At 40.5% G+C, this 25,288-nt stretch overlaps 1 protein-coding gene across 4 annotated transcripts in view; it reads left to right on the plus strand.

The window, feature by feature from the left end:
• LRBA (LPS responsive beige-like anchor protein) overlaps positions 1-25,288 on the plus strand; it is a 552,105-nt gene that overhangs the window by 45,822 nt on the left and 480,995 nt on the right. For all 4 annotated transcript variants that reach the window (XM_029076638.1, XM_029076639.1, XM_029076640.1 and 1 more), the window contains exons 3-11: positions 8,833-9,064; positions 9,228-9,328; positions 12,588-12,683; positions 14,670-14,791; positions 14,903-15,029; positions 17,029-17,148; positions 19,943-20,089; positions 23,866-24,063; positions 24,268-24,401. In XM_029076638.1, coding sequence (XP_028932471.1) covers positions 8,833-9,064; positions 9,228-9,328; positions 12,588-12,683; positions 14,670-14,791; positions 14,903-15,029; positions 17,029-17,148; positions 19,943-20,089; positions 23,866-24,063; positions 24,268-24,401 — 1,277 coding nt within the window. The remainder of the gene's footprint in view (positions 1-8,832; positions 9,065-9,227; positions 9,329-12,587; positions 12,684-14,669; positions 14,792-14,902; positions 15,030-17,028; positions 17,149-19,942; positions 20,090-23,865; positions 24,064-24,267; positions 24,402-25,288) is intronic.

A 25,288-nucleotide genomic window follows, 5' to 3' on the forward strand; every position in this document is an offset into this window, starting at 1 on the left:
TCTCAATCCCCATTTTACAGATGAAGGAACTGAGGCACAGAGAAGGGAAGTGACTTGCCCAAGGTCACACAGCAGATCAGTGGCTGAGCTGGGATTAGAACCTGGGTCCTTCTGACTTCCAGGCCCGTGGTCTATTGATTAGGCCATGCTGCTAATCAGTGATGTTTTAGAAAAATGATTGGGGAGCCCAAAGTAGTTTCTGAGCACTTATTCTATGCAGAGCACAGCACTAAGCATTTTGGAGACTTCAAGAGAGTTAGTAGACATGATTTATGTCTTGCAAGAGCCCAAAATCTAGCAGGGGAGACAGACACTTAAAATATAGGTAGTGGGGAAGCAATAAAGATAATTCATAAGTGCAGCAGGGGTGCAGTACCCAAGTGAAAGGCTGATGTGGCAGTGCTTGGGATAAACAGAGATGGACTATGAGAGATAATTAGGTAAGACCTCCTGGAGGAGTTGTGATTTTGGAAAGGCCTTGTAGTTGGGGAGAGCAGTCCCCTGCCAGATGTGAAGGGGAAGACAAGAAGGCGGGGTGTGAGCAGGAGGCTGGCCACGTGAGCAGTTAGAATGAGGCCCAGTGGGTAGGTTGGCCGGAGAAGAATGAAGCTCGTGAGCTAGGCTGCAGTTCAGTTCAGTCCAGTTGTATTTTTTACGATTAGTGTGAGAATGGTGAAGATAAAAGTGGAGGGAATAGAGCGGATTCATCATCAGTAGTATTTACTGAGCATTTACTGTGTGCAGTGCACTGTATTAAGTGCCTGACAGACTATAGTACAACAGAGTTGGTAGGCACGATCCCTGCTCACAACGAGCTTGCAGTCTAGAGATCGAGTGCCATAAAGCCAAGGATCAGGAGTTAATGCTTGATGGGAGAGTGTGTAGTCAGGGAGGTTAGTGAGGTGGCTGATAAAGTAATCTGGTTGGTAAGCAGCATGGCTCAGTGGAAAGAGCACGGGCTTGGGAGTCAGAGGTCATGGGTTTGAATTCCAGCTCTGCCACTTGTCAGCTGTGTGACTGTGGGCAAGCCACTTCACTTCTGTTACTTCATCTGTAAAATGGGGATGAAGACTATGTGCCTCACGTGGGACAACCTGATTGCCCTGTATCTACCCCAGCGCTTAGAACAGTGCTGTGTACATAGTAAGTGCTTAACAAATACCAACATTATTATTATTATTATTAGCATTAGCTTGCGAGTTTGAACTTGCCCAGGAAGTTCAGAGAAGCTCTACCTGTCCTGCTGTTTAAGGGCCATTTCATGCCAAAGTAACCTCTAGGGCTAATTGGGTTCTTGGAAGCAATTTTAGTTAACCCTGGCACGTATATTTAGGAAATATGCAATGATGACGATGATGGTGTTTAAATATGTTGCTATGTGCCAGGCACTGTTCTGAGCACTGGGGGAGATATAGGGTAATCAGGTTGTCCCACGTGGGGCTCACAGTCTTAATCTTCATTTTCCAGATGAGGTAACTGGGGCACAGAGAAGTGAAGTGATTTGCCCAAAGTCACCCAGCTGACAAGTGGCGGAGCCCAGGATTAGAACCCATGACCTCTGACTCCCAAGCCTGTGCTCTGTCCACTGAGCCGTGCTGCTTCTCTGTTAAAATAATGATGATGATGATGATGTTTAAGTGCCTACTGTGTACAATGCACTGTGCTAAGCCTGGGATTGATACAAGATAATCAGATCAGACATAGTTCCTGCCCCATACAGAGTTTAACACACACCCCTATTGTTGTTATCATCATCATTGTTTTCCTTATTATTAATATTTGACTCTGTGGTTTTTCCACATCGTGTTGCTACAACTGCTGTACTTAAATGGGAAACTTTTGCCTTCTCCTGTTGGTTTGAGGAGCGCAAAATAGGAGGTGAACTGTGTGGGCTGTCATTTTGCGAAGTGGTTTGACTCAAGGCCCAAAGGCTAAACTTGGGCCAAAGAAAGGTGTTCAGTAAAAGGGAGAAGTGTTAACAGCAAGAATGATGATGACCTAACTGTATACTGTTAGGCAGATAGCCTACTACTGTTCATTTCCTGAAGTTGGGAAAGGGATGAGCTAGGTGATTGAGAGACTTAATTTTCTGTGGATGTTAAAGAGATAACTGGTGACAATTCTGCAGACTTTAAAATCAAGGCCAATAGACTATGAAGGATATTTAAATAGAGGACATTTCTTTAAAATATTAGTGTTCCATGTATGAAGGGGAGTTTGAGTTATATTAGAATACTAAATACAGATTTATGTAGACATCTATCTACCAGGGTTGCCCACTTTTCATTTTAAGAATATTGGTGAATTTGGGAGCAGGGTAGGGGAAAGGAGGAGGTTGGGGAAGGGCTGAAAAAAGAGGAGGAGGGAAAGAGGTCATAGGAATAACTGTTGGAGTTTCAAGGGAGTGAAATTTGCTGCACTGACAGATAACTATTATTCCTTGGGGCTTCTGGCTTGGGGATTTAAGAACAAACAAAGCAAAGCTTACTTGTTTTGTTCTCTGCAGAGTGATGCTGGAAGCACTTAAGTTAGCTGTTAGGTTTAAGTAAGAGCAGCAAGAATAAAAAATATTTTTTAGCAATGGAAAGGGTAATAGCTGCCCAATATTGGGACTTCTGAGATATACCTTATACATTTTCTAGTATGATTTTATCTAGGAGTCCCTTATAATACCTCCATGATCTTTAAATGACTGTCTGGGATTTTGCAAGCTTTAAAAACTTTGGGATGAGGAAAAATAGTATTAGAATCTGAATTAAAAAATTCCCCTTGAAACTAAAAATTTTGTCTATATCACTAGAGAAGCTTAGATACCAGGAAAAGACTCCCATTTGCTTTTATTTTAGCATTTATTAGATTTAATTTGGAATACGCTCTTGCTCAGAATGACTAAGTTTGGGGTGAGCAGATCATCTCTCTGAGCTTCAGTGTCTGCTTATATTTTAGTACTTTAAAATAGCAGTCTTTTGTTTAATTCGTGTTTGGAATTGTTAACCTAGAACTTGTAGTCGTTTCCCACGCAGAAGGTTGGAGGGTTGGGATGTTTGAGGTTGGAGGGTTGGGATGTTTCTGCCCCACCTCAGGTGAGGGGAGCAATTTTGGAGATTTACAGGACCAACTGGGGTCACCATAGAGTAGAACCCCATTCTGTTTTTTGGCTCCTACATCCATTGGCCCCTGAGGCTTTTTTTCAGAGCCTGGGCCAGAGGGATAAAGGAAAAGGAGATTGTCCAATCCCTTCTTGCATTCTCTTTGACCCAAACAGGAACTGTAGTCAATCAGTAATGATTTAATGCTTACTCTGTGCAGAATCTCATACCCAGAAGAATACAGTAGGGCTAGTAGACATGATCTCTGCCCTTTAGGAATTTAAACTCTAATGGGGGAGCTTAAATTTCAGGTAAGGGGAAGCAATGGAGCATAAAGATATAAGTGCAAGAGGGGTATGAGTTCCCTGAAGCTGAAGGAGAGATAATAGTGAAAAATAGAGTGGGTGGAAGAGATTAAAATGGGGGAGAACTGGGTGAATGGGGGAGATAGGCAGTGAGAGAGATGAGAATGATTCATTTCGTTTGAGAGGAGCACAGCATGCGAGCTGGGGTGTAGTGGGAGAGGAAAGAGGACAAATGGGAGAGAGAGAACTGAATTGCCTTAAAACCAGTTGCCTTAAAGCATCTGCTTGATGTGGAATAGAAGGGACAGTTAAGTGTTTTTGAGGAAAATGCACACTACCTAGAGATCTGCATTCTTAACAGTCCTCGTGGGAAACTCCTGTCTCGTATCTTGTTACCGCTTATTTAGAGCTGGCCTATATAGGGTTTCCAATTTAAAGAGGAGCTGAGTTTAAAAATAAGAGGATTGTCAGCAGGGATAATTTAGCTGGATCATAGTGTATATAGTCCAATGAAATCAAGATAAAACTTGTGGGGGCGGGAAACCTATTTTCAGACTCACTGTTTTCATTTGGAGGGCAAACTGTGGAGGGATATAATATCTGTAATTATCTCTTCACTCAAAAAAATATAATTATGCTTAGTGAATAGTTCCATCTTGATAAGTTTTGTGAATATGCTTTTGACAAGGAACATAACTATGCCATATGTTAAAGAGCTAATATAAAATTTGTACAGATCTATTTGAATTCTCTGAATATCATGCTTTAAAATCGCTTTTGTGTGCTTGCACGTTACCCTGTACCTTATGGAAAGAAAACATTATGCCACCCTGTACGTGGCTATAAAGATTGTTTATGAAGTTCAGGATAAGACCTAAAATACGTTGAAACGGAGAGTTTTGAAAAATGTATTGTAGAGTGTCGAAAACCAAATCATGGTAAAGTGCAGGGAAAGACTATACATCAGTTCCCAGGCTACATTATTCAAAAAAATACAACCATAAAAAAGGTAATAAGATTACATTTTCACATTTCATGGCTAGTAAGGTGCATTAGGCTGCTCAGATATTCATAACTTACGGTGACATTTGGGAAGATTACATTTTGCTGTGCACAGCCATTACTGTATCTCAGATAATAACAAGCCAATGCTTGGACCTGGATTATGATCCCTGTCATTGGAAACAAATTTGTGTTTTGAAGGTTGATCCTTTCAAATAACTATTAGAAAGGGTTAACCTGACATACCGTAGACTTTGTGCATGCTTTTAGGTACGCATATATATAGTAGATCAAACATGCTCAACGTTTGTATGTACCAATTCCTCCATCAATTTTTTTTTCTTGAAAGGTATATTTTAAAATACTTGCAGCAATGGAGAAATATTTAGAATAGTCTGTTGCCCTGATGCTGTTTTAGAAATTTAATTTGAAAGCCGATGAAATATTTGTTTTTGTAAATTAGCTTGGAAAATGAATTTCGTAGCTTCTTGGATGGGTGGCTCCTGATGATAGCACATGTAACCCAAAATGAAGGATGAGTGATGGCAGCAGTTAAGGTGAAGGTGAGGTCTCAAGTAGTTGTAAGTAGACTGCTGTTAATGTTTGAATTTTGGAATGATAGATGTGTTGTACATGTAGAACAAAGTTTTAGAAATCCTGTACATTTCTCTGAGCTCTTCTTGGATTTAAGCCACTCAGCAAGTACTTAAATGTTCACAGTTTTACGTAGGGCTGTGTTGGTCCTTGTTGCAGCAGAGAGGACTAGCTAGGAAGCAGATGCTTCAGCAAGTCCAGTTTGGGTTTGTTTTTTTTAATGGTACTTGTTAAATGATGATGGTATTTGTTTAGCGCTTACTATCTGCCAAGCACTGTTCTAAACCTGGGGTTAGATGCAAGGTAATCAGGTTGTCCCATGTGGGGCTAACAGTCTTAATCCCCATTTTCCAGATGAGGTAACTGAGGCATCGAGAAATTAAGTGATTTGCCCAAAGTCAAACAGCTGACAAGTGGCGGAATTGGGATTAGAACCCACGACCTTGGACTCCCAAGTCCGGGCTCTTTCCACTAAACTACGCTGTTTCTCTGATGCCTACTATGTGTCAAGCACTGTACTAAGGGCCGGGGTAAATATAAGTTAATCAGGCTGGACACAGGTCCCTGTACCACATGGAGTTTAATCACTATTTTAGAGATGAGGAAACTGAGGCACAGAGAAGTTGTGATTTGCCCAAAATCACATAGCAGAGAAGTGGTGGAGCAAAGAATAAGAACCTGGTCCTGACTCCCACTCAGTGGGTGGGGAGGGATTAAAGAGGGTCCAGAACATCATCTTTGGTGGAAAGTCCCTGAGAAGATGCTTGTCTTTTTTAGATTTTACCGACTTCCAGGCTGGCTTTCTTATATCTGCTTCCAATTCAATTAAAAAAAGAAAGGTTCTTTATGAAGTGGAAACATGAAATACTCATTTCAGATTTTACCACAAACGTCTTTTTTTTTTTTTTTTTGCTCAAAAGAAAAATAGAAATGTTTCTGTGGTTTGAGAGATCATTTCGGGAAGGTTTATTGCTTGCCCACCTTCCCAAAATGATCACACAAACCACAGAAACATTTCTATTCTTCTGTTGAGCAAAACAAGAAAGACATCTGTGGCAAAACCTGAGATGAGCATTTCATGTTTCCACTTCATAAAGAGCCTTTCTTTTTTAAATTGAAATGGAAGCAGGTACAAGAAAGCAAACCTGGAAGTCAGTAAAACCTAAAAAGATAAACATCTTCTATGGGCCTTTCTACAAAAGATGATGCTCTGGACCCTTTTGTCTCCCTCCTCACCCAGTGAGTAAGACTCAGAGCACCAGGGTTCTAATCTTGGCTCCACCACTTGTATCCACCCGCCCCCCCCCAGTAACCCTTAAACTGCTTAGCAAAAATATTCTTATGTTTAAAATGTTAGGTCTATACAAAATAATAGTAATGGTGTGGATATTTTATTGTTGATTTAATAACAATGCACTGCTATTTAATAGAGGATACATCTTAATTAGATTCTATTTTATATGTTCAATTGCATTTAGGCTTTTTAGTCATAGAACTTTAAGCAACCATAAAAGGTTTTAAAAAATTGCATGTTGTATATTTTAATGCCTTTAGTACAGTGGCCAATTAGTACTTTGTGCATTTTCTTAGTACTTCTAAGGACTTCTCTTTGATTATTAATGGAAATTCTAAGAAGACTGAGTCTTGCTTGACTCGATTCACCTCCCACACTCACCCCACATATTCAGTCACCAAAGTTGGTTCCACTTTGACAGTGTCTCTAGATTCTATTCTCCTTCCCTTTTGCATTACCTACGCACTTGTGTTCATACCTCCTGAGCACTTTTATATTCAACCCACCCCCATGCCCAGAGCACTAATGTACATATTCTTAAGCTCTGTTGCCTCTCCTACCTGTAATTTATTTTAATAACTGTTTCAGTAGACTGTAAGCTCCTGGTGAGCAAGGGTTGCATCTGCCAACTCTGTTGTACTCTCTCACTTGTTCTTATACACAGTAAGTGCTTAATATATATATATATATATATATATATATATATATATATATATATATATATATGACATTGAGAGATTATAGGCTTGCAGAATGCCATATGAACTAGCTTTCATTGGAATTATGTTGAGAATTCGATTAACTTGAATTGTATGATTTTTCTTTTGATCATGAAGGCTAAATTTTTTTTTACAGAAGTCAGAAATATTATTCTGATCTACCATTTTGCAATTCAAAAATGATTTGCCTTCAGAATTTTCTAACAAAAAAGAGGTATTATTTTTATAAAGGTCTGTTGGAGGGATTGGAGTGCATCACCTCAGTATTAAATATGATATTCCTATTACATAAGCTATCTAAAATTTTAGTCATTTATAAAAAGGTAGAAGAATAAAAGTGATTAGCTAACCCTTTCATCTTGGGAAGCCAAATGTATGAGTGTGTCTACTGATTTCCCATTTTTAGAATTGCATAAAATAATTCAGTAGACATAGAATGGTTGTGCCAGCTTGCTTTGAAAGTGCTTATCTTCAGGATTAAGGTCAACTCTCTCTCAATTGATTATTCATGGAAGACAAGAATAACATGGACAGAAATCTACAGCTAATCCCCAGACCTTATTTTAGTCATTAGATTCAACTTTATTCTCTACCTGCAGAGCTGTAAACAAATAGCAAAATGAACCGTCCCTTATTTTACTGGTGAAATTACTAACGAGCACTAAAATAGACAGAAGCAGCTTTCTTAGATAAATCCACAGTAGGTAAACCTGAGTAATGGAGAGTGACTGTTTTCTTAGTGATCCTCCAGGAATCAATCAATCAGTGGTATTTATTGAACACTTACTGTGCGGAACACTGTACTGAGCGCTTGAGAGAGTACAATATAACAATACAACTGGCACATTTCCTGCCAAAAACAAGTGTACAGTCTAGAGGGGTAGACTGACATTAATATAAATAAATAAATTACAGATATGTACCTAAGTGCACAGCCTCTCAGGGTCATACCTGGGGAGTTTCCAGTTCTCTACTAGTCTCGATTATGGAAGGGAGAGTCAAGCAGAGGCCTACCCATTCTATTCATAGCTTGGGCACTGGCTAGCGAATGGAAGGCAATCAGCTATAAGTCAAAACCCACCTGTGGTAGGCAGCTACGGCATGGGAGAGAGTCAAGGGTGGATACTCAAGCAGCCGTGGTAACCCACTTCCATATTTTTACCAAGAAAGCAGTATGGATTCACTACCAGAATGATTGCAGATGGAGAAGGGGCGTTCTGAGAGAGATGTGTTCATGACATTGCTATGGGTCGGAGATGACTCAACTGCATAAGACAGGACAAGACCCAAGTGCTGTAGGGGTGGGAGTGGGGATGAATAAAGGGAGCAAGTCAGGATGATGAAGAAAGGAATGGAAGAAAAGGAGAAGAGGGTTTAGTCAGGCTTTGGGTGTGTGCGGGGAGGGGGAGTATTTGTCACCAAGGGGTTATTTGCCAGGCTAGCCAAAGGGAATCCTTGCAGAAATAGCACAAGGAAGGTCAAAGGACAGTGAATACTTGCACATATAATTCCTGTACATAGTAAATTTTTAGTCTCCAATTTGAAAATAAAAGTATTTTCTATGCTAAGCCGCATGTGAATTCTAATCTTTCCTTCCTTGAAGAAGGAAAAAGTAATAGTCACAATTGGTTAAACTTCTGCAAATGCTTCTGTTGAATGTCTGCTTCTTGACTTTAAAGGAGTATACTTAAGTTGTAGTGATCAGTGCATCTTTTTATAAAGAGTTTCTATTGGGTGGGAAGGAGAGGGATGCAAATGGCCAGTTTTCTTCTAAGATGGTCGGGTACCGTAAGTGTTCACACTTGCACTTTTCTTTATATTTTTCAAAGCTGGTTGGTGGGCAGTTTGATTTGGAAATGAACTTTATCATACAAGAAGGTGAGAGTATTACCTGCATGGTGGATCTGTTGGACAAATGTGACATCACTTGCCAGGCAGAAGTCTGGAGCATGTTTGCCGCCATCCTGAAGAAGAGTATAAGAAATCTCCAAGTCTGCACAGAAGTAGGTCTTGTGGAACAAGTCCTCAGGAGAATTGAAAAAGCTGATAACATGATTGCAGGTATGACTTTTCCTAGTAGTAGAGCACATTTTCCAAAATCATTTAGGCTTATTTGAATTCACTCTTTGAGTACCCAGAGCTGTAAGGTAGATAGCAACGTAATTTTTACATCAAAAATTCATTTGTGAAAAGACTTTAAAATGATGCTTTTTTCTCTCCTCAGATCTTTTAGTTGACATGCTGGGAGTCCTGGCTAGCTATAATTTGACTGTTCGAGAATTAAAGCTGTTTTTCAGCAAACTTCAAGGAGAAAGAGGACAATGGGTAAAGAACTTCAGTTTATTTTTGCTGTTTGATTTTGGAAAGTTACCCATTCTTTTTATAAATGCTCTTATAGGATTATGACAAGTTATTATTGGGTCAGTGTTTTAATTGCAGTGATGGGGGTGAGGTTGAGGATGGAACAGTGATAGTTGCTTTCCTTGAACTCCATTAATTAACGTGGAGTCCACCCACCAAAATAAATGTCCTTGTCTATAATATTGTATTTAAGCGGTTACTATGTGCCAGGCACTGTGCTGATCGCTGGGGTGGATACAAGCAAATGGGGCTGGTCACAGTCCCCATCCCATGTGGGACTCTCAGTCTCAATCCCCATTTTACAGATGAAGTAACTGAGGCACAGAGAAATGGTGACTTGCCCAAGGCCACACAGCAGATAGACAAGTGGCAGAGCCGGGATGAGAACCTATGACCTTGTGACTCCCAGGCTCGTGCTCTAACCTTTACGCTATGATGATTCACCTTTCCTTCTCACCCATTGTCATTTTTCCTCTCTTATGTTCGGTTTTCAGGAGGTGTCAAAGAGAGTCAAGGCTGCAGATCTTTATTTGGCACTGATTAAATGTTTTGTTTTTTTTTTAAATCACAAATTCTACTATTCATTTACCACTCACCCACCCCTTCTCCCTGCCCTAATTGATCCCTTCATTTTCAGTTCATTCTTGTAGTATGGTTTTCCTTCTGCTATCTTCTTCTCCTGTTAAGTGACATTGATATTATGGAATACATTTGACACCTCTTCATCCTGATTTGAATAATCAGGCCTAAGAGCATTCACTGTGTCAAACTAACTCCTTGTTGGCAGGGAACGTATCTACCGATTGTATTGCATTATACTCTCCCAAGCGCCATGTTTAGTGGTCTGCACTCGGTAATGTGTGTGTTTATTGTTGTACTCTCCCAAGTGCTTAGTATAATGCTCTGCACGCAGTAAGCACTCAGTAAATGAGATTGACTAAGCACTCAAATACCATTGATTAAAGGTCACCAGCAGGACTAGATTCATAGTTGACAAGCAGCTAATTCCTGCAGGATATTGTACCCTAAATGTGTCATGCATTAATGCACCTGGTATCAGGATCCTCATGTCACAGTAATTAGGTTTAGATACAGTTAGGCAGTTCACCAAACCCCAGGAGGATTCTGGCTTGTCTGGATGCCACTCGGTCGAAGCGTTTTACCATTTATGGGGCACCATCCCAATAACCCTGCTCCTTTGGGCCAGTGTCCTCATCCCCTTGCCGCTTAAAGGTCTTACCATCTCATATCCCAGAAACCTAGTGCAAAAGAAAGATGAAGTCATCAATGCTGGACTTGAAGTGGATGTAGATCCTTCTCTCTAGGTTGAGAGCCCTGCTTTCTGATTTATAACCACCTTCTCAGCTTACCCGCACCTAACTTCCAGCCCGAGTAAGGATGCTTTGGAGAGTATCAGAGGTTGTCAGCCTTTTTAGAAGCAGTACCGTGATGGCATCAATGGTTCACCTCAAGTGCCTCCCCAGTCCCACTGGGTCTTTCCCATACCCACCCCCCTCATCTGCACCAAAGTAGCAGAAATCACAGCTGGTGAGAAGATTATTATATAAACTATATAGAGAATTCTGTACGTTAATGCCTGTCTCCCCTTCTGGTCTGTAAGCTTGTTGTGGGCAGGGAGCGTGTTTGCCATCGCTATGATATTGCACTCTCCCAAGTGCTTAGTACAGTGCTCTGCACTCATTAAGCGCTCCATAAATTTCGTTGATCGATTGAGAAGATAAATTTCTCTAGTTTCTACTACTTATAAGTTTATCAAGTTGGTGGCAGGAGCAGTTTCTCATCACAGTGGTTCTGGCTATTGCTAATCTGTTTTTGCTGGGCTTTCTAGAGTTCTTGCTTTTCAAGAAGCCCAGCCATAATTAGTTTTGCCGTGTTAGGAACGGCTGGTGCTGCTGTTACCATAGTTCTAAAATACTTGGAGATAAGCCCAGGAGTACTTGAATCCCTCTGATCCGCGGGACTGAATTATAAGATAATACTTCTATATTTTTGTCCTAAAATATTCTTCTTTGAAAATTTCTGTGACAAGTTTAAACTGGTCATCTAAGAGAGTACTGCTAAATGTTCAATTGATGGTGATTTGAGCGTAGAATCATTCTACAGTTAACAGTTCGTTTTATAGTAAAAATTGGGATGAGCCCCATGAAATAGTAATGATAATTATGGTGCTTGTTAAATTCTTATTATGTGTCGAGAACTGTTTTAAACACTGGGGTAGATACAAGTTAGTCAAGTTGGACACAGTCCCTGTCCCACATAGGGCTCACGCTCTTAATTCCCATTTTATAGGTGAGGTAACAGGCCCAGAGAAGTGAAGTGACTTGCCTAAGATCACACAGCAGACATATGGCAGAGCTAGGATTAGAACCCATGACCTTCTGCCTCCTAGACCCATGCTCTATCTACTAAGCCGTGCTGCTTTTCTTTATTAAATATTAGGTTGCTCTCTGTGAAGGAACCAACTTCCTGCCTTTCTTGTCCTTTGGGACAGTGTTCTTCACATTTGACTATTCTTGTCATGAATCTCCTGTCAAAAGCTGTATTAATGAGGTTTTAGTTTATAAAGAAATCAAAATAATGGAGAGAGAAATATGATTACATTCTCCATCCCACACATTTATAATACTTAAAACAGTTTCAACAGCCATTTTCAGTGTGCCTTTTTCCAAGTAAAGTTTTTGTAACTAAGGGATAATTTGTGATAGCAACTGAAATAAATGGTCAAGTCACTTCACTTGCAATTTTCTCTTCTGGTACATAGATGCTCTGAAAGTGATCTTATGTTTCAGTTGGTGTTGAATTGATAGCCCAATTGCTCTTCCTATTACAGCCAGCTCCCAGCTGTTGGTTGAGTATTTTGATGAAATTCAAACGCAAAGTTTGAAGAAAGGTTTGAAATTCTTTAAAGAATGGATTTAATCCCTTTGCTGTGGCTTAAAAAAAAAAAGGAAGGAAACAAAAGGTGGCTCTGTCATTAATAACATTTGATTGACTGAGAATGTTAACTATTGCATGGCACAGTTTGCTTTTATCCTTGAAGATGTATAGAGTCTATTACAAAATGTTATTCCATGGAGCAAGGTAATAGAGATATTGGAAGCCACCCGTTTCTGTTTTTAAAAGCATTACTTCTCCTTGTCCCGAAATGTAATTATAAAACATCCAATTCATGTTGAAAACAATTTATTGTTTATTTTAATAGCCTCCACATGCTGGCAAATTGCTGTCAGTCTTGAAACACATGCCCCAGAAATATGGTCCCGATGCCTTCTTCAACTTTCCAGGAAAGAGTGCTGCAGTAAGTAATTCTTGATTATGCAAACAGTATTTTGACTGTGTTTTTTAAAAATACATCTAAATTAGCTTTTAAGTCAATACCAATTGTCAGAAGTGTGTATTGATGCTCTTACCATCAGTAATTCACTCTCGGATTCCACCTCATCTGTCTCCGTCACTGTCCATCTCCCTCAACTTCCCAGTAAGGAACAACCTCCCGGTAGTGTAGTTCCCTGGAGAAAGCTAGAAACATTTTCTTAGGGCTGGGCCACCAAGGAAGAATGAAACGAGGACTTTTGAGAAGTCAGACAGCAAGGGTGGAAATTTCAAAATGAAACATTTAAATCCATTTACTAGGTATCTGTAGATCAGAGTACCTATGTCTTCTGGGTTTTGGAGTTTGCTGACTCTGCTTCTATTTCATCATCGACTTTTTATTCAAATGATATTTCTTAGGCGCTTACTATCTGCCAGGTACTTTACAAAGCGCTGAGGTGGATACAAGCTAATCAGGTTGGACACAGTCCATGTCCCACATGGAGGTCATGAGAAGCAGCGTGGCGCAGTGGAAAGAGCACGGGCTTTGGAGTCAGGGCTCATGAGTTCGAATCCCAGCTCTGCCACTTGTCAGCTGTGTGACTGTGGGCAAGTCAGTTCACTTCTCGGTGCCTCAGTTCCCTCATCTGTAAAATGGGGATTAAGTCTGTGAGCCCCACGTGGGACAACCTCATTCCCCTGTGTCTACCCCAGCGCTTAGAACAGTGCTCTGCACTTAGTAAGCACTTAACAAATACCAACATTATTATTATTATTATTATTATCTTAATCACCGTTTTACCGATGAGGCACAGAAATGTGAATCGACTTGCCTTAGGTAACACAGCAGACAAATGGTGGAGCTGGGATTAGAACCCAGGACCTTCTGATTCCTGGTCCCATGGTCTGTCCACTAGACCATCCCCACCTTCTTAGTTTGTTCCCTTTCTGTTATTAGCCACTACATGAAGTAGCTGCTTAGAAGCTACATAGCATTGGTTTACTCCCTGTTCGAAAGATCTCTTCTTGGGTTGCCATTGAAAGACGTCAGAGTTCAGCTAAATGGGCTGATTGGACATTGAAGAGAGTTCAGTTAAGTGGCCCAATCTACCCTGCTGTTATACCCAATTCTTCCACAACTCAGTGGCCATTTTCTGAGTTAATCTTTTGCTCAGTATCATTCTAATTCCTTCTGGCTCTTTTAGTACAAGAGATTGTTTCACTCTACTCTCTTCCTCGGAGTAATTCCTCGGGCCCTTTGAGATACCAAATTTCAATCTGGAAAGGTAGCAGAAACCTGAGCTCACTTTTACTCCGACTTCATCTCCCTTGTGGTTTCTCTCTAGCTAATATGCTCTCTTTTCAGTTTCCCACGAAGCATGCACACATAAAAAACATTATTTAAATAAGCTATTAAATAAGAGCAAGGGCTTAGGGTTGTGATCTGGTGTGACCGTATCCCCTTGGAGAATCAGGATTACTGTTTGTGATCTCTTTGAGGGCAGGTAATTTATGTCTCCATTCTGTTGCACTAACCTAAATGCTTGGTACAGTGCTTAGCACACAGGCATACATAAAGTTATTGATAAAGTGGTTTTGCCAGCTGTGCCAGCAATGCCAGTTACAGGTAGAAACGATTTCTTTGAATTCATAAGGGGACCCTACAGTTGGATAGTAAAGCTATTTAAGAGAAGCGTGAAGCTGATTTCTTAATAGCAGCTTAAACCAGCACTGTGTACGCAACACTCAACAGAGAACTAGCTAGCAGTCCTAGATCTGGCTGATAAGAATCTTATGAGAGAGTCAAGGGTGACAAGCCCTGCTTGGTAGATTGAGCCCTGCCTTTTCACAACACTCTTCAAGCCACCTAATTTCCTTCCTTTAGAGGAATAGCGGAATGCATTTGCGATGTTATCGCTTACTGTCTGTTAAATATGGCTGCCCCACTTAACGTTAAGCTTATTATTTCTAGGCTATTGCATTACCTCCTATAGCCAAATGGCCATACCAGAATGGATTTACATTTCACACCTGGCTAAGAATGGATCCCATAAATAACATCAATGTGGATAAAGATAAACCATACTTATATTGGTATGTATTTATGTTTGATTCCTTAATTCCCATATGTGTATTTGTATATTATTTGTCTCAGAAATACAGTGGCATGCTGTTTTCCAGTTAAACTGTCTCTTCCCTTTACAGTTTCAGAACAAACAAAGGACTGGGCTATTCTGCTCATTTTGTTGGAGGCTGTTTGATTGTAACATCAATAAAGTCAAAAGGAAAAGGATTCCAGCATTGTGTAAAATTTGATTTCAAGCCACAGAAGGTTTGTAGAAATAGAAATTATTTTTATCAGGTGTCCTTAATATGATATGCTGCTTGGATTGTGTCTGGTGACATCACTGATAGCATGCTGTCATCGTTTTTTTAAAGAATAATCCAGCATAAGACTAGGGAATAGGGAATAGATAGGGACTTGCCTTTTCTGAACTATTCATTTATTTATGCTGGGTCAATTTTTCCTATAAACAAGTCCTACCTGAATTTTTAGTGTTTTTTACATCGGGGGAAAAAAGCTTGTATTTCTGGAATTGATCATTTGGTTTCTAAATTCTGAGTTTGCTTGATAAAAGTAAACCCAGTCTTTATAATGAAGCCTGTCAAATGACTATTCTTTTGCTAAAAGTGTAGAATGTATTGTAGATTACACCCAGGTCTTCAGTCATACTTATGTACATGATTAAGATCTTTCTGTCAGTAGAAACCATCATTCCAACCTAGTTAAATAGCCAAATAATACATTATTTTTAAAGCCTGTTGGGCATGTGAAGCATGTGATTCTATTTATAGAGCATACTCACCTCTCATTGGGTGTTTTGTATTTCTTAAATTTTATATGCATTTCAGAAAGTTTTTGAAAAATTTGCCACCGAAATGATTGCACCTGTTTTGGTTAATAAGCCAATTCAGAAGATAATTTTAGCATAATTTTGTTAGAGAAAATCATAATAGTGATAATATTTTTGTGTAGATATTAGCCACACAACTTTATTTTTGCTAAGGAACAGCTTTGTAATATTTTATACTGTGGCTAGGAATAGTGTTCTGTTTCAAAGACTCTGCAATGTGAAGACTTGTAAATGCCCAACTTTCTAATTTTTAGAAGTAGTGGAAAGAACATACTGCTTTGAGAATCAGGACCCCAGGGTTTTAGTAATAATTGAATCTAAGGACCTTCTGTGTGCAAAATACTGTACCAAGCACTGAGGAAACATGTACTGGTGAGAATTAGACATAGTTCCCAGCCAATTTAAGAATTAAGCAGGGAAAGGAAATTGGTGACAGGTACTTAGGGAAAGATAAAAGAATAGAAATACAGAATCAGCGTAAGAAGGTAGGGACAAAGATAACTAGATTGAGAATTTTGTGATTAGAGGAGGAGAGAGGTAGTCGCCTCATAGATCAGAGTCCAACAGTCAAGACTCACAGGTGCAGCCGCACTAGTCCCAGTTCTGCCTTCAGCTGACTAATGTGGGTGAAAATGGCGCACAAACTAGACTGTAAGCTCGTTGGAGGCAGAGAATGTGCTTGTTTTATTGCTATATTGTCCTCTCCCAAGTGCTTAGTACAGAGCTCTGCACACAGCAGATGCTCAATAAATTCGACCAAATGACCGAGTGAATGGAGTGCACTGTCCCCCTTCCTGCCTCCTCTCTCGTGCATTCTGTGCTCCTTGGAGAACATTCCTGGCAGAGGTGAGAGTGTGAGTGGAGTTTCACAAACCTCAAGCTCAGTCATATTTATTGAGCACTTACTGTGTGCAGAGACTGAACTAAGCGCTTGGGAGAGTACAGTGTAAAGAATATAACAGAAACTTTTCCTGCCCAAATGAGCTGACAATCTAGAGGGAAAGACAGACATTAATATAAATAAATAAATGACAGATATGTACATAAGTGCAATGGGGCTGGGAGGCGGGGATGAGTAAAGGGAGCAAGTCAGGGCAACACAGAAGGGGGTTGAAGAAAAGGAAAAGAAGAAGGCCTCTTGGAGGAGATGTAGTTTCAATAAGACTTTGAAACAGGGGAGAGCAATTGCCTTAGGACACGAGGAGGGAGGATGTTCCATGCCAAAGGCAGGATGTGGGTGAGAGGGCAGAGGTGAGATAGATGGGATTGAGGACTGAGGCTCAGCAAGTGTTCCTGATGGGAGGCTCCAGGTGGGATTGAACATTAAATCCTTGATGCTGTGATTTATTTGTGATTTTTCTGCGAACTACTAGGGAAGTTTCCTCTCTTTCATGTCTTTCATTTCTGCCTTTTCAGTGGTACATGGTTACAATAGTGCACATTTATAACCGTTGGAAAAACAGCGAGCTCCGGTGTTACGTGAACGGAGAACTGGCATCCTATGGAGAGATAACATGGTTTGTCAATACTAGTGACGTAAGTGTTGGTTTTAAAAATGCAAAAACAAAACTTTCAATTAATTTCAGATTAGGCCATATGTTTTCAAATAGTGACACACACCAGGTTTATTGACCAGGGTAATTTAAAGCTTGCACTAAGATTTTTGGACTATAGTACCAGTTACTTTGTTTTTAACTTAATGGAAATGGTTGACATCACTTTTGATATGGAGTCATGGAAGATAAAATAAATTAGGATAGTCATTGCCCTAACTGAATTTTCTTATTGAACACCCAGATTTCAATCACCTTTTATGTGGCAGAATGCTTTTCTGTGAGGAATTGGTTATCTTTGAAACCCACACAGTAACACAGTATATGAATAAATGTCATCTGAATGGTATGGTTTCTGGAATTATAGACTGTGAAGAGGTTCTCTTACACTTTTCCTGGCAGGGTTGAATGGGAAAGTCATATTTTTTTTTTTAATGGTATTTGCTACTATGTGCCAGGCACTATTCCAAGCACTGGTGTAGATACAAGCTAATCAGGTTGGAGACGGTCCTTGTCCCAATGGGGCTCATGGTCTTAATACCCACTTTACAGATGAGGCAACTGAGACACAGAGAAGTTAAGTGACTTCCAAGGTCACACAGCACACAGAGAGACAGTCCTTCTGATTCCCAGGTCTATTCACTAGGCCACACCCCTGAACTTTGGTGTGCGGCTTTCCAGTGTTTTGGCACATGTATTTGAGTCCTCTAATGTTTGAGGACCCCTGCTCATGACGGGGCACAGGTGGATACAGTGCCCTATATGATTCCAGCAGTTTCCCATCACTTTGCTTGGTTGATGGAGTGGAAGTCACCTATTTAGCAATGTTTTATTCCATGGTCTTTCTTGATGCTCATTCAATCATTTCAAATTAGGGAGGATTGGCTAATTCCTGACTGGAAAAAAAAAAGCTCAAGCGTATATCCTGTCAAGGCTGTGACTCCCTAAACTAAAAATAATTTTTTAATAAGTAGTCCACTCAGAAGGTTCATTCTTGATTACTGAAGAGATAGGTGCGCCAATCAGCACTTACCCCTGCATGCCTGAGCAGTTTTATTTAGGAACAATCTTATCACTTCACATAGACCCTAGGCTAAGATCTAGGGTTCTGAGGGCTATTAAATCAAGGACTTGTACTCATCATTCAAGAAGTTATATAGCCCTTTAGCACATTAACCTTAATAACTTTTGAAAACCACATTCAACTCCCAAACCCTTCTTAGGTAACGAAAGCATTCTGAGAAGATGGCAGCCACACTTAAACAGTTTTCAGTACTACTGAGGATTGTGTTTATGCCGTACATGTTCCTTCCCTATTTTATCCAGACTCACCCTTCCTTACTTGTAATAATTATGGTATTTGTTAAACACTTACTATGTGTCAAATGCTGTTCTAAGCACTGGAATAGATACAAGTTGATAATAATGATAATAATCATATTTGTGGAGTGCTTACTATATGCCAAGCACTGTTCTAAGCTCTGGGGTAGATAGAAGGTAGTTGGGGTATCCCATGTGGGGCTCACAGTATTAATCCCCATTTTACAGATAAGGTAACTGAGCAGAGAGAAGTTAAGTGACTTGCCCAAAATCATACAGCTGCCAAGTGGCAAAGCCGGGATTAGAATCCACGACCTCTGACTCTCAAACCCGTGCTCTTTCCACTAAGCCATGCTTCAGGTCACACACTGTCCCTGTTGCACATGGGGCTCACAATGTATAAGGGAGAAGAGGAATTGAATCCCCATTTTACAGTTGAGAAAATGGAGGCACAGCCCACGGTCACACAGCAGGCAAATAGTAGAGTTGGGATCTGAACTCAGGACCTCAGACTCCCAGGCCCATTCTTCCTTTTCCCTTGCATGGTGAAAGCCCACTGATAAAGTCAGTGTGGTATACAAGTTAACGCTCTACTTTCATGTTATTGATTTTTTCCTTATTGTTATGTTGTGTCATTTTCCTCAAAACTTGTAAAACTGAGGATGAAGGAAAGGAGGTGGTAAAATATGAATTCATAATTGAAAGAAGAATTTTTCAGCCCATCTGAACCATATGCCACATTTATTTTTTTTCTGAAATGTCTTGTGCTTGTGGCACCAGGCTTTCTTCTTTTGAACACCTTGTTCTCTTGTGATGGAGAGGTTAGGATTTCACAGAATCCTGCATTAAGGAAAACTCTCAGTGTAGTATTCACCATCTTCTATGCTCCACGCTTGCGTACAAACATTTCTTCTAGTTCAGCTTCAGATAGTATCCCCAGAGGCATGTACTGTCAGAGGAACCTTTAGTTCTTTCATTTTACTCTAGCTGCAATGAAAGGAAAACAAGCCTTTTGGTAAAACTGAATGTACTTTGGCTCCTAATTAAATTGAATGACTTCCCTATAGTTTGCATAATAAAAGCTTGGCCAAGTTGGGAAAATACCTGTACAAAACAGTAACTTGAGTGATATGACAAACAACTGGTAAATTCTACCTTAGCTGCTCTGATATGTGAGGTTTTGTTTCCCTTTTCTTTCCCCAAGCACTGAGAACAGTTAGTTCTCTGTATATTAGACATTCAGTAAAAATGTTTATACCTATATCCAGTTGATTATGAGGATGATAACAGTGTTCCAAGCACCGTACTAAGCACTGGTAAAGATAATCATATTGGATGCAGCCTCTATGTCATATGGGGCTCAAAGTCTAGGTAGGAGAGAAAGCATGTATTAACTCCCCATTTTACTAATGATTGTTGCTGAAATTGTTATAATTGATTATTCATTTCTCTCCTAGACTTTTGACAAGTGTTTCCTGGGCTCTTCAGAAACGGCAGATTCCAATAGAGTGTTCTGTGGTCAGATGACAGCTGTCTACCTTTTTAGTGAAGCACTCAATGCTGCTCAGATATTTGCCATCTATCAGCTGGGACTGGGCTATAAGGTAAAGTATTGTTTTGTAGAAAAATGCAAGCAAAGACAGCATATTTTGAATTTTATAAGTAGGTTAAATATTAAAGACCTTGTAGTAGATCAGTTTCTTTCAGAAGCTGTGGTTTTCCAAAAGGGAGTAATGACCAAGACACCTCTCATGGATATTGCCCTGTCGGGTTCCTTTGAACGAACTAGCACTGTAATGTTTGTGGGTTTTCTGTTGGAGAGAGGTGGTTATTCCCCGAGTCCTTTGGCAGAGGGCTGTTGTTTCCTGGAGAGCACAGGTGCCTATGGTGGTAATATTTTTGTGGCTCTGTGGTTGATAGAAATTTCCCAGCCCTTCTTTGATACTCTGTGCAATGGTGGTGGAATCTAGACCTATTCATTATTACAGGTTTCTCAGAAGGAAACCCTGGAGTTAGTCCATTCAGTCAGTAGTATTCAATGAGTGCTTGCTTGTGCAGAGTGCTGTACTAAGCGCCTACAGTTGAAATGGTAGATGTGGTCCATGCCCTCAAGGAACTTACAATTGATTGGAGGAGATAGAGCATAAATTATGGAGAAGGGAAATGGCAGACTGTAAGAAAATGTATATAAATGCTGTGTGGGTTGGGTGAGTATTAAAATGCTTAAGGGGTACAGACCCAAGTGCATAGAAGAAGTAGGAGGGATGAGGAAAAGAAGTTAGGAAGACTTCTTGTAGGAGATATGATTTTAGGAGGGCATTTAAAATGGGGAGAGTGATGGTTGGTCAGATATAAAGGGAGAAGGAGTTCCAGACCAGAAGTGAAACATAAGCAACCAGGGAGGAGTAAGCTGGTGTTAGAAGTGTGAGGTCGGTTGTAATAGGAGGTTAGGGAGGTCAGGAAGGAGGGAGATAGCTGATTGAGTGCCCTGAGTAAGGGGTTTCTCTTTGATGTGAAGGTGGATGGACAACTCCTGGAGGCTTTTGAGAAGTGGGAGGATCTGGGGAGAGACTGGAGGCAGGAAGTTGAGTGAGGAGTCAGGAAGGTTCAGTAGAAAGAGCATTGCTCTGGAAATCCTTTGCATTTTTTCCCATAATTTATTTTTGAGAGGCAAGCTGAGTAAATCTCATGTGATAGTTACTTTTTTCCGGACATCATTCAAAACACTGCCTCTTCCAAAAATTGGATAGTATTAACTGTGATGTAAGCTTGTTTTGGGCAGAGAATGTTTCTGTTTATTGTGTGTTGTACTCTCACAAGTGCTTAGTACAGTGCTCTGTCCACAGTAAGTGCTCAATAAAAATGACTGAATAATAATAATTACCATACTTGTTAAGCACTTACTATGTGCCAGGCACTGAGTAAAACTCTGGAGTGGATACAAGCAAATCGGGTTGGACACAGTCCTTGTCCCGGATGGGACTCTCAGTCTTGTTCCCCATTTTACAGATGAGGTAACTGAGGCCCAGAGAAATGAAGTGACTTGCCTAAGGTCACACAGCAGAAAAGTGGCAGAGGTGGGGTTAGAACCCATGACCTTCTGATTTCCAGGCCTGTGCTCTATCCACTATGCCATGTTAAGCGCTTACTATGTGCCAAGCACTGGTCTAAGCCCTGAAGTAGGTATAAGGTAATCAGGCTGAACACAGTCCCTGTCCTACTCGGGCTCACAGTCTTATTCTCCAATTTAGAGATGAGGTAACTGAGGCACAGAGAAGTAAAGTGACTTGCCCGAGGTCACACAGGAGACATGTGGCAGAGCAGGGATTAGAACCCACGTCCTCCGACTCCCAGGCCCATGCTCTTTGCACTAGACTGTGCTGCTTCCCATATGGTATTCTTAATATGGCTTGAAAGAACTAGTAAGTTAGTTGCCTCATATGGGTAGCTCATTTAAAAAAAAAAAAAGCTACCTGATTTTAAATTGTTTTAATTTTGGTAAGTTGCAAAAAAAAAAGTCCATTTTATGAGTTTGAGAGATAGTGTGACCTCCTAATTTTGATCTTCCTGCCACACAAAAGCGTCCTCTCTAACATTTGAGTCTTACTTCTTTGAAATGAAATAGTGATCCGACTGATGGAAACATGCTTCTGACTGTGGGGCCACCTGTGTGGTCCCCAGGGAGTCTGGCCCTCTCGGTCTACACACGGGAGTAGTTAATGAATGGAACATTAAATGGCAAGTCTGGATCACACCGGGTTTCACTGCAGAGTTCACCAACATCAAAGCAGTACTCATAGCATCCCAGCCTTGCAGGGAACAAGGAAATGGAAAAAGTGGATAATAAGATAAAAGGAATGCCAAATCCTTGAGCCACCACCTCCACAGACATGGGAAGCACTTAGTACAGTGCTGTGCACACAGCACTCAGTAAATATGGTTGATTGATGGATTGATTGCGGAGGGTCAAGGTAATGACTTTTCACCCTCTCAGCTCTTGGAACTGGCTGGCTAGAAGCTGAAGCTATGATGGAGCTCTGGACTGCTGTTCTCTTATAATAATCCCTAACCTATATGAAGAATGGAAAAAATTGAACCCTGCCCGACCCTGGCTTCGAGCCACAAAAGATCCCGTCCTCAGTGGCGAATGGTGCCTCCGCCAAGCCCTATACCTTTTTGTGTCACTCGGTATTCCCCTCCAACATGCTCTGTGCCGTTGTCTTCCCACTGACTTCTCTAACCCTTTGTGTGTTTGTATGTGTGGCGTAGCTTCTGCCCCTAGCCTCGATGGTTTTATGCCTCTCATTTTTTCCCTCACCCTTTTCCCTGGTCTCCAGTGAAGTTTACCCACCCACACCCGAAGGAAAAGTTATCAGAGAACTTAGTCCACTTCAAAAGTGCATTAGAAATGGGGCTCTACTCTTTGGAGAGTTTTGGGAAGGTTGGCAACCCCAGGAAGAAGAAATTTTAAAACCCTGCCGGGGCTTGTGGCTAGCAAATGCCACACTACTAGGGATAATTTAAATTTGCTAAAAATGGCGTTGAAAGGATTTTCTCTCAAACAGTGGTTGAACTAGCCACACTCACACGTGGGGATATCTGACTGTCCTAAGTGTCCTTTTAGATCCCATCAGGGCAGCACATATATTTTCACCGTGTTCTTGAGCATCCTCTTTTGTACTTCCCCTTCCCAGCTCTTATACCTCCCATCTTCTTCCCTCACCAATTTCCCCTGTGTTTCCTCCTGCTCCTTTTTCTTCCTTTCTCTTTCTCCTCCCTCTCACTTTCTAGCATCTTCCTCCCCATCATCTTCTCTCTCCCCTTCATCTCTACTCTCCATCCCCATAAAAATGGATAAATCCACCTGATCTTTGTATTTCCTTTTATTCCAGGGTTATACAGACTCTAAACAGATAGGATTAATATTCCTTGGTTATTTCGGTTGTTGAGTATAGCAGATCTTCCACAAATTCTAGGCCAGCAATAACATGCAAACTTATTTTAATTAGAGATGGTATGCTGCCTGAATAAGCCCTGTGAAAGGGATCCACTTAACACGAAATCTCTGATTTGCAACCAGATTGATTTTCTGTACAATTATATCAGTAATCAGTAAAACCTTAATTGTGACTTTCACTAGGCTGCAGTGTGTTGTCTGAATAATGTTGTTAGGGAACTCGATTAGCACCTCTTGAGGGAACATTTTTTCCAGTAGTTAAATCCATTCCATCGTGTTTGAGTGCTTACTCCGTGCAAGCACTGTCTTGAGCCTAAAATATCTACTTTATCCTTGAAAGCTATTTTAAAATTCATATTTATTATTGATTTCATCCTTTTTTTCTTAGGTTATCCTAATGGCTCTCCTTTATTTACTATTTAGGGTACATTTAAGTTCAAGGCAGAAAGTGATCTCTTTCTTGCTGAACATCACAAGCTTTTGTTGTATGATGGCAAACTCTCCAATGCCATTGCATTCACATACAATCCACGGGCTACAGATGCACAGCTCTGCCTCGAATCATCTCCCAAGGATAACCCTTCTATTTTTGTTCATTCACCCCATGCTCTCATGCTCCAGGTAGTATGGTCTTTCATAATTATTTTTAGAGGGGAAATTTGGTGTAGTGTCGGTGACTCTTGTGGTAACAGTTTGTGTGATAAATATATGTGAGATGGCATCATTAAGTATTCCTGTCATTGTAAATAGACTATTTTTAATGAACTGTGAGAAAGTACTGCAGTTTGATTTCACTCACTTTCTGTATCTCTTCTGCTTTATCAGGATGTGAAGGCAATTTTAACCCATTCCATTCAAAGTGCCATGCATTCAATTGGAGGGGTGCAGGTGCTTTTTCCTCTTTTTGCACAGCTGGATTTCAGGCAATATTCATCCGACCAAATTGATACAACGGTTTGGTGAGTATAAATGGGCTCTTCTTTGGTTTATCTTAGAATTAGTATGACTTTACTCTCATTTGGTTAGAAACAACTCGCTTTCCCTTGATTCTTAAAGAGGTGATAGCTAGTCATTGCAGAAGAATCACAACGAAACCTCTTTGGGGAAGAAAACGAGATGAATGTTCTAAGAGTATTTCCACTACTTGTTCAGGCTGCCTTGGTAGAGGAAGGCAAAGGAAGTTAAAAGACCGGGGTGAGTAGAAAGGGCATGACAGCCGAGAAAGTGGTGAGAGAGAAAGACAGGTGGAGTCACGTGAGAGGGACGATGAGTGGGTTTGTCTGGATTATCAAAGGGTGGAGGGGAGAGCGATTGCAAGGTAGAAGGAAAAAGAATCGGGGGGAAACAAGGGAATACAGCCATTTCAGCATACTGACACTTTATTTTGTACATCTATGATTATTTACCAAATCATAAGGTCAGAGGTGCATGCCGCTGCCAATTCTCTAATTATTTTATGTAAAACACTGTCCCAATTAGCATAGTTCGATGTTGTCCAGTGATAGCATACGTATATCTATAAGAGAATGTAGAAAACAGGCATCATTTCGGTGAAATTGACTTCTGAAAAATTTTCCAACATGATGTATGATGAGAATGTGATTAGAGTAGCAGCATGGCTTAGTGGAAGGAGTATGGATTTGGGAGTCAGAGGATGTAGGTTCTAATCCCGGTTCCACCACTTGTCTGCTGTGTGACTTTGGGAAAGCCACTTAACTTCTCTGTGCCTCAGTTACCTCATCTGTAAAATGGGGATTAAGGCTGTGAGCCCTACATGGACAACCTGAGTACCTTGTATCTACCCCAGCACTTAGAACAGTGCTTAACACATGCCGTAATTATTATG

The sequence above is a fragment of the Ornithorhynchus anatinus genome, chromosome 12, assembly GCF_004115215.2.
Source record: "Ornithorhynchus anatinus isolate Pmale09 chromosome 12, mOrnAna1.pri.v4, whole genome shotgun sequence".
Lineage (NCBI taxonomy): Eukaryota > Metazoa > Chordata > Mammalia > Monotremata > Ornithorhynchidae > Ornithorhynchus > Ornithorhynchus anatinus.